General features: G+C 47.3%; 1 protein-coding gene across 1 annotated transcript; it reads right to left on the bottom strand.

Annotated features, from left to right (window-relative positions):
• Nucleotides 1-2843: 2843 nt before the first annotated feature.
• LOC103582042 (xylosyltransferase 1-like) lies at nt 2844-4242 on the bottom strand (the record flags this gene model as incomplete). Its single annotated transcript, XM_008563732.1, has 2 exons — nt 2844-3046; nt 4070-4242. Coding segments are annotated over 2 exons (376 nt in total), but the record flags the coding sequence as incomplete, so codon positions are not given.
• Nucleotides 4243-10074: the final 5832 nt, after the last annotated feature.

The following is a 10074-nucleotide window of genomic DNA, read 5'->3' as shown; positions in this document are numbered from 1 at the left end:
GTTCTACGATTAGGTTCTATGATTATATCCTGATTTCATAGAGATTGAAGTTGCTTGCCCATGGTCACCTGCTAGTTAAGTGGCAGAGCTCAGAATCGAACCCTAAGCAGCCTGATGAGAGTCTGAGCACTCATCCTCCAGGATACTGAGCAGAGCCAGGCTCTCCAGGTTAAATGGCCACGGTTACGCCTTCAACTTGTAAATCAACACCACACAGGGCCTCTAGGGGGCAGTAACGAGCACTCCAGGCCTCAAGAGGTCTTTGGCTGAGCACTGCTGCCCCTGACCTAGGCTGACACGACCACTGGGTCCTCCACTGGAAATCTGGAGAAGGAAGAGTGTGGTGACTGTGACCATAGCTCCTCAGACTCAGGTGGCCTCCAAGTACCTTACCTCACATTCCCTGCTGCAAGGTGGTCTAACCACTACCCCACCCAGCCAGAAGCTCAAGCGGGGGGCGGGGACGGTTTCCTTCTGTGCTTCCTAGGCGGCCCAGGGCCATCTCGCCAGTCAGGGCCTGCTGACTTCTCCAAGGGGCCAACTTCAAGCAGAAAGAACACGAATGTTGGAACCAGACAGAACTGGTCTTAATCCCCACTCCACCCTCTATCTGTGGCACGACCTTGAGCCTCAGTTTTCCCTCAGGTTTGCTGTGACTATTTAAGGAAGCACCAACCATGTTAGCAGCTACGTTCAGCATTTAGGGGCATTGCTCAACTCAGTCCTGTCGTGGAAGATGAAGGAAGAATGTTCTAAGTCCGCCTTTTCCTATACTTGGCTAAACTCACCTCTCTTCGTTCTTCTGTTTATTCTACTCCATCCATTTTTTAAAAATTTCTCAAATGCAACAATCTTGTTCACTAAATGCCCCCAAATATATAGCTCAGTAATTGCTAAATAAATGAATGAATAAATGAGCCACGGTAAGTAAATGACCACTTTCTTTTATCCCTGCCATCCTATGAACAAAAGAAAAAACAGATGTCTTTCTAGCCACCATCATTTTTCTAAGGTTCAAGGTTGCTAGATGTATCTTGTCCAAACTGACCAGAGATTATGCCTCCCACCCCCCAGCAGGGTCCAGGATCTCCCAGCAGATGACAGATGCCACCAAGCCCAGGACTAAAGAAGGGCACCGAGGACCATGTTGTAAAGGACAAAGAAGCCATTTCTAGCTTTAAAGAGAAGCCTTCCTTCCATGCCTGCACTTTATTTGGATCCTGATTTAAAACCGAAACTCTTGGGAATATGTGACCTGGATTTGTGATGACATTAAGAATGCCTGTTAATATTTTAGGTGCGATAACCATATTGATGTTCTGCTGAAAGACAGGCTTTATCTTTTAGGGATGTATACTGAAATATTTACAGATACAACTGCACGATGTCTTGGATTTGCTTCAAAATAATCCAGGGTTAGGGGTAGAGGGTGAAAACCCAGAAGCAACAAGACTGGCCATGAATCGATTATTGAAACCAGTGATGTATATGTGGGGGGTTCATTATGCCCTTCTTGGTACTCTTATGTATGTTTAAAAATGTCCCTAATATAAGTTAATTTTTTTCTAAGACACCTTCATCTAACACTGCTGGGAATGCTGTGCCCAGAGCTCTGGCACCTTTGGTAGGAGGGAGACACCCCCTTCACCCCCAATCTACTTTCCTTTTCACCCCATCAACAAATCAGGATGGAAGACACAAGCAGAGAGCTGCCTTCTTAATAGGAAATGTGGTTCATTTTCTTTTTTCCTATAGGATCTCTAGAGGGGCTTTCTTTGCTTATGGTCTATTTTAAATGGCTGAAAACCAACCTCCTTGCAAAGGCACAGACTTGGCTTCTCAGCGTTGCTGCTGCATGTGTTTCCCAGCACCTGGGGGCTGCTGGCTGCACCGCCAGCTCCAGACAGTTGTGACCAGGCAGGCTGCAAGCCCGGAGTGGGCAGATCTTCAAAGGAAGCTGGAAATCTGTGGCTTCACGTGACGTCTCCCAATTTTGAAAGGTAGGCAATCAATTCATTTGTTAAAATTTGATAGGAGCCAAACAAACACACCCATGGGCTTCAAGCAGCCTGAAGACTCCCGCTTGCAATCGTGCCGGGGCTGCTAGAACCAACCTCCCTTCTTCCATCCTGCTCCCTTTCAGTTTAACATCTAAGTCAGTCCTTGTCCTTCCTCTGTTCAAAACATGCTGGTGGCTTCCATCTTGCTTAAAGTGACAGCCAAACTCTAGACTCTCCATAACCTAGCCCCTATTTCCTCCCTGACCTTATGTCTTTTGTTACTCTACCCCTCACTCATTCTGTTCCAGCCACACTGAGCCCTGCTGTTCCTTGCACACACACACCAGGCACGTTCCCACCTTAGGGCTCAGCACTCGCTGCTCTTTGTGCCTGGACCACTTTCCTTGTTGGCCACCCTTGTTAAAATATAACTCTCCCCCTACTTCTGCCCTCTGCTTTAGTTTTCTGACATACCATTTTCCTGATTTTGTTTGTGGTTTGTCTCCCTACTTGAATGGAATCTCCATGTGGGTACAGGTTTTGGTCCCTTTAGTAAACTGGTACATCATTGAACAGAGCTGGGAAAACCATCAGCTTAATAAATATCTGTTGAATGAGTGAATGAATGAATGCATAAGTGCTTCTCGGGTCCAATCTGAATCCCATGCGGAGAGATCTTACGGAGACAGTGCATGAGTTCTATGCAGCAGTTCAGGGAGATGGAAACACTTCTCTGGACAGGAAGCCCTCTGCCTCTGCTTTCTGGTGTCCCAGCTATGATGAGAGACAGTGAGGGGGAGCAGACCTCAGACCAGACAGGCTTGGGGCCACCAGGTGCCTTACCTGATGGGGTAGTCTGCTGCGCTGAGGTTGATGAAGAAGTCCCAGGGCCAGTCTGTCATCTCCAGGAGGTCCCGCATGCTCTGGAGGTAGGTGGACAGGAGGCTGGCTCCTCCCCAGATGGTGGCCATCCTCCAGGGGGTGATGCGGACGTTATCGTACTGCCTGGCGAACTGGAGCACTTGCCGATGCAAGTAATTAGAGCGCTTTGCCCAGGAGAGAAAAGGTGACATTGACATCCTAGAAACCACTCAGTCATGCCCCTCATCTCTTGTCCCCTCTCTGTCCCTTCCCTTCTAGTTGACGGGGCTTCTGAACATAGTGACTTGACCAAGAAACTAATTCCAGCCTGGGGAGGCTTTCTGCATTGCTATTCAAACTTTTATCTTTAAAAAAAATTTGCATTTGATGTTTGAAATGCAGATTCCCTGGCCCCACCTCTGAGTTAATCGTTCACTAGGCTTGGGTTGATGGGACTCTGCATTTTAAAAATGCCTGGGACTCTGCATATTTTTTTATGACTGGTGTATGTGGTCTGAGGATAACAACCTAAGAAGTTTTGTTCTATCTAAACTTGATGGAAATCTGGCAGAGGAGTTTCTGTTTTCTGTCCACCCTCAGGCTTGTTAGAAGCAGACCTTTTGGATCAAATATCCCCTTTGTCTTCTTGAGTGAAGACATAATCATGTTATGTCAGCCAACCGACAGAAACCTCTGGGATGAGGTAGCTCAGGGGTCAGCAAGTCTGCTGCAGGGTTTTTGTTAATAAAGTTTTATTGGCACACAGCCATGCCCATTTGTTGACAGTCTCTGGGGCTGCTTTTGCAGTACGAGGGCAGTGCTGAGTAGCCTCCAGAGAGCATATGGCCCACAGAGCTTAAAATATTTACTATCTGGCCCCTTATAGAAGAAGTGTGCCCACTCCTGGGATAGCTTTTCCCAGAAAGTCTGTGAATGGCAGAGAGGGGCACTGGCAGTGAGGAAAAGACATAAGAAAAATAATGTTTATGGAGAAAGTCAAACATCACAGCTGGAAACTTTGAAACGGACCCACATACGTACATACACACACACAGCACTTCAAGAGCTCCAAGCACAGGCAGTTGCTCAGCCTCTGAGCCCTCTCTGAAAGGGAGCAGCCTGGACTTGCCATGGGGGTGGGGGGTATCAGAGAGACAGAGAGACTATGGAGGCAGCCCGGCATGAGGCCCTCTGTGGAGGCTCCTCACCTTGTCCACGTGGATGTAGTAGAAGTGGTCTTTGTGGTAGATGGCCTTGAACATGCGCTGCAGCTGGCGAGAGGCACGGCCGTGGACCACCAGGACGAAAGCGATCCTGACCGGGTTGGCTGGCATGTACTCCACCGAGTCCTCGTCCCACTGAACGTTTTTGTTGGCTTTGCCTGGGAAAACCCAAAAGAACAGAGAGGTGAGGGTGAGGCTCGGCTGTCCTTTGGGGCATGGGAGTTTCTCTGATGCTTCATCTGGGGACTATTTGGTGGGCACAGCAGTCCTACGGGGCCCTGAAACTTGACTCAACATAACCAAGCATGTCCTACACATTGTCCAGGCACAAAAGGGGTAGGGGACCCTGGGGTGCTTATGACATAGTTTCCATCCCCAAGGAGCTTAAAAAGGCTGGACATATATTAAACTATTGAACAAGGCAGGAGGTGATGAGAGCTGTAAGAGATGTATCTCTGAGCCACAGAGGAAGAAACAGTTCTGAGTTAGGAAATGTGAGATACACCTGCTGTTCGTGCCTGTCCAGAATCTACTCTCCATTCTTCTCCTAACAGCATCCAATATATTTTTTTGTTTGTGTTAAATTGTAGTGAGAACAGATAATGTGAGATCCACCCTCTGAACAAATGTTTAAGCGTCCAGTACAGTATTGTTAACTATAAGCACAAGTTGTACTGCAGATCTCTAGAACTTATTCATCTTGCATAATTGAAACTTTATCATCCAATACTTTTTTGCAGCATCACCCCCCTCCTCCATTTCCATATGGACGAGGAGGATCTAACCCTGCTGTCAGTTCCAGGGGTGGTCCTGCTGCTCAGGCCTGGCCAATCAGAACGCTGCATCTCCCTGGTCACAGTATTGTTCAGAGATGAACATGTGACCCAACCGAGCTAATTACCAAGTAAGACAGAATTCCAGACTCCTGCTGCACACTAGAAAAGAGAGGGTCTGCTTCTGATGGACATGAAACTAGAAGATTCCAAGAGCCTTTTTATTTCCACATGGAGAGAGGTTGCCAAGAAGAAAACCAACACCAAGGGAGGCACTGCTGAGCTGTGACAAGGGTCCTAGTCCCACGACCTGGCTTGAGCTCCGGGATCAGCCCGGCTAGAGATCAGCCACCATCATAGATTATTTTTCTTTTAAAGCCAGATCCCACACCAGATCCACCTGCATACATGGTTCCAGATGTCTTTCATCCTGACATCAGCCTCAAAGACTACTCTCCTCTTTTCCCCTGCAAATACTCCAGGGCCAAGGCTTCAGGGAGAGACACAGCTTCCTGGTGTAGTTCATTACAGTTTCAATTAGACATTTCCTGGCTTTCCTCCACCTGATTTCCTCCGGGTTCTAGGTTTATGGGACCCAGCACATTGTCAGAGTAGAAGTTGCAGGTGTCCCAGAGTATCAACTAGGAACACTGAGAATTGAGACTGTGAAGCCTGGAGGTCGGGAGATTGGAAGCCATCAGCTGTCATCAGAAAGCTGAATGGCCGCCAAATAAACAAGGCTCCTTCTACATTGTTCCAGAAAACAGGATGAGATTAATGTGGATGATATCCAATGCACAGACTCCACGGCCTGAGATCTGCCTCCTGAGCCCTCCCTGCCCTAACTGGTCCCACTTTCCATCTGGCCACCTGGCCTTTCTTTTCCTTGAACAAGCTCATTTCTGCCTCAGGACCTTTTCGCCAGCCATTCCTGCTACCTGGAACACCCTCTCCCCAGATTCACAGCCCAAGAAAGGACTCCTGTCCCTCACCCACCACATCTCTCACTCTCTCTCACCTCATGCTATTTCAATTTTCTGCACAGCATTTAACACCATGTTATCTCTTTACTTTTTTATTGTCTGAACACTCCACAATAGCATAAGCTCCAAATGATAAGGACTCTCAGTCTTGTTTGCCATTGTGCACACATCACTATAATAATGTCTGGCACACATGTGGCTCTTGGTGAAAAAAGTTACAGAAGCATACATATTGGCTTGGTACAATAATAATGCCAGTTATTGAGCGTTGACCAGCCCTTGACATTCATTATCTCATTTAATCCTCATACAGATCCTGCAAGTAGTGCTATTATCTCCATATTCCAATGAGGAAACCACAGCTTTGAGAGATGAAGGGCTTTGTTCAAGGTCACACCGTTTTAATTAGTTAAGCTGAGATTCAAACCCAGGTATGATTCCAAAGACCACACCCTAACCACTAATTTATATTCATTATTGTACCTAGAGTTTGGAAGGAAAAGTTCATAGCAACTAAACTTGTTAATGAAATAGCCTGTAAGTTAGTTACTACAGGTCAGTAGGCATGCATTTTAGGACTGTCACAGGTATTTCAGGGGCGATTCCTGTATTAAATGGGAAGCTGACTCTTGGTGATCAATATAGCTAGATCTTTTCATCCATCCATCCATCTATCCATCTGCCCATCTATCCATCCAAATCCAATCACCCAGCCACCCAAACCCACAGCAAATTATCCACTCACCCATCCAGCAAACCATCCAATAGCCTATCATTCCAAACACCAACCATCTGTTCAAGCCTCATGGGGACACTGGGATCAACCCCTGCTTTGCTCTCCAGCCATGGATGTCTCTTGCCATGGTTGCTGCATGGGTGAATGAATGAGTGAATGAGTGAATGAGCACATTCTGAAGAAGAGTTGCTGCTCTTGTCCAGAGGAGTTGATGTTTTGAGCCTACTATGCATCAGTCCTGTGATTGGTACTCTGCATCCATCATCATTTGGTCCTGGGAAGAATGCATTATCATCCTCTGAGGCTCAGAGAGGTCAGCACGTTCCCCACATCACACAACTAGTGAGGACAGAGGTGGCAGTTGAAGCTAAGCATTGCCAAGTCCAAAGCCAGCCTGGCTGTTTCCACCTGCCCTGTGCCAAAGCAGAGTCAAGGGTTGTCATGAGGACCCTACTCTTGTCTTTAAAGGGACTCGGATGTTGATGTTCAGAAAAGCCTTGTAACTTCTCCTTAGGGTTTCAGAAAGCAGAGCAGAGTCACAGAGAGACAGACACATGGATGCTTTTCTTCTGGAGGAGGGAAGGGAGCCCAGGGAAGTCAAAGACAATCACTCCAGCAAAACAGCTTCCTTGGCTTAAATATAAAGTCATCCATTCTTGGGTCAGATGTTTGGTCTGGGGAGCTGCAAAGAAAAAGGAAACAAAAATCCCAGAGTTCTTCTGGAGTACAGCTATTTTGGGGATGGGATGGGTGGGAAGGAATAAAAATATCTAAAGAAAGGAGACACAGACAGAGGGAGAGAGGGAAGTAGAGAAGAGAGGCAGAGAGGGAGAGAGGCTGACTTTCATTGAGCGCCTGCTATGTGTGAAGCAATTTCTGTGCATGATTTTATTTACTTGTGTCCAAACCTCTATGAGAAGGGAGCTCTCCTCTTCCTATTGCACAGATGGGAAAGCTGAGGCTCAGGGAGGTCCCCATTAGGAAATAGCTGAGCTCAGAGTGGAGTGAGTCTGTGACCCCAGAGTCCTGTCACTGTCACTATGCTCGATCAAACTGTCTCCATTTCATAAAGAGGGAAATCTGTTCCTAGGAGAAGTGTGGTCCGTTGACTTTCAGCTGCAGGACAGACAACTGTGACATGTGGTCAGAGCTATGTGGGACTGTACAGCACGAGACACTTTGAAAGACTGAAACCCAATTACTGCCCAGCTCCTAAAAAAAGACCTATGAATCTAACAATGTAATCAGATTCCCATAACACAAAACAGAAAATAAGTGGAAAAATCAGAGTGATTAGAGGCAGAGGGAGAGCTGACTTCAGACGAATGTTAAAAAGCCAGGTTATAGGGGGAGAATATCAAGTATATTTTTGCAGTGCAGGTGTGAAGGCTGAGGACAGAGAGTCAAAGAACAGACCTCTGGTTACTCAAAATCAGTACGTCTCAGCATCGCGGCGGATCAGATAAGTACCATGTAATCCTTGGGCTCCAAACAGATGGTGAAGATGAAGGTGTTTTGCAAGGGTCAGTGTGCTGTACAAACGTGACGTGGGTGACGATCATGGTTGTGGTGCCTTGTAGGAATACAATCCAGGAGGAGAATGCAAGGTGCAGGGGTTTAAGAGAGTGGCCTCTGGTCAGGCAGATCTTTGGGACCTTAAACCAGTTATGCAACCTCTTCAAGACTTAGTTTTCTCACCTCACCTGTAAAATGGGTATGCATAATGACAGAATCTGCCTCACGTGGATGTTCATGTCTAATACTCAGCACAGTGCCTGGCATATAGTATATGCTTGATAAACTATACATAGTGTAAAATGGGTATGCATAATGACAGAATCTGCCTCACGTGGATGTTCATGTCTAATACTCAACACAGTGCCTGGCATATAGTATATGCTTGATAAACTATACATAGCAGCAGCAGCAGCAGCAGCATTAGCATTAGTGTTGTAATTTCTATTTAGCTGTTCACCCGCAAAGGTCAGGATCAAGTCTGGTTTGATCAACTAGCCCAGCTCCAGGGTTCTATCCCAAGGCTGTGCTGGCTCCCAGGGCTGTCTATTCACAGGAACCCACTGCTTGCAAATAAACATCCACAACCAGAATTTCCCTCTGAAGCGTTCGTCCCAGACCACAATTAATAACAAATGCGAAGGAGCCGCTTGACTGGAATAGTTCTTCTACCAACAAAGCCCTCGATTCTATTTATACTCTGAAAGGGCCTCTTCTGGCTGCTGCAGGAGGAGCTTTTTGAGTTGCTTCCAAATAAGAGGGTTGGTTGGGTCCTGGGAATGAAGAGACGTGGAAAAAAGGTTGTATGCAAATAGGGCTTCTTAGGTCAGGAGGCTTCAAACTGGAGCTTGAGCAGGTTAAGGCTGTCTGGGAAGGTGTGCTGGGATTCAGAGCTGGTGTCTAGACCCAGCCTCTCTGATCGCGGGTTCTTCATCTATAAAGAGGGATGAACAATCCATCCCTGGCCCTGCTGGGTTCCGGAGTGATTCAGGGTCACAGATGGGAAACTGTTTCACACCAGCAGCAGGCACGTCGCAGAGGAGCAGGATGAGTTCATCTGGAGCAGAGACCCTTAACAGGTTCTAGGTTCTTTGTCAGACTTGGCCAGGGGGTGTCATTTTCTCACTGGGAAATGTTGATGAGGATTTTAGTGATTAATCTTGAGAATTCCCTGGTGCGCAGGAAGAATCCCCTACTCTTACTGGGTTTAGAAAAGGTGGTATAGTGTGGCAGGAAGTGCACTGGATGAAGAGCTGTGAGCTAGGTTCAGATGCTGCTTATGCTGTGAGCAGATGCAGGCCACGGGACCCTGGGCAGGTCAATCCGTGGTCCTGCTGATTCTCATAAACTAGTGACGTTACCGAATGCCTCTTGAGCACTTATTGTGTCCTAAGCACTATCCGTATGTGATTTCATTATTTAATCATCCCAAGGTCTACGGAGGTGGGTGTCAGGATGCAAACCCCCATCTTACCATGAAAGATTCTGAGGCTGGAAGGTGCTGAGTAACTATGAAGTTACCCTCTCTGATGAGTGCCAGAATGGAGACAAACACTTGCATCTGCCAAACCCCAAAACCCCATGTTTCATTTTACCAAATGAAGGAGATAAATTTTCTGGATATTTCTCAAAATTTCTGGATCATCTGGGCTTATAACCTGATTCTGGAGTCAGCAGCACTGCACTGAAATTTATACTCCCTTGGGAGTCAGGTTGGTTTTCTTGAAGGCTGTCTGTCAGTCCCCTACGAGCCAAGGTCACGCTCTTAGCTCTTGCAGGACATAGCCCTGGCCCCCTGGGCCTGGCAGGGAGCTGACCTTGGGGAAGAGGGCTCAGCTGAAGATTTCCGACTGACGGATTAAGTCAGACAGCTTCACCCACGGATGGGTCCCCGGGAAGGCGAAGCGGAAGACTCAGACCCAGGCTGTTGCACGTGGCTGTCTCCACTCATCCAGCAAACTGGCTGGGGGCTGTGTCCCCCCT

This window comes from Galeopterus variegatus, unplaced genomic scaffold, assembly GCF_000696425.1.
Source record: "Galeopterus variegatus unplaced genomic scaffold, G_variegatus-3.0.2 Scaffold14726, whole genome shotgun sequence".
NCBI classification, from domain to species: Eukaryota; Metazoa; Chordata; class Mammalia; order Dermoptera; family Cynocephalidae; genus Galeopterus; species Galeopterus variegatus.
This window is presented reverse-complemented; position numbering and strand designations above follow the sequence as displayed.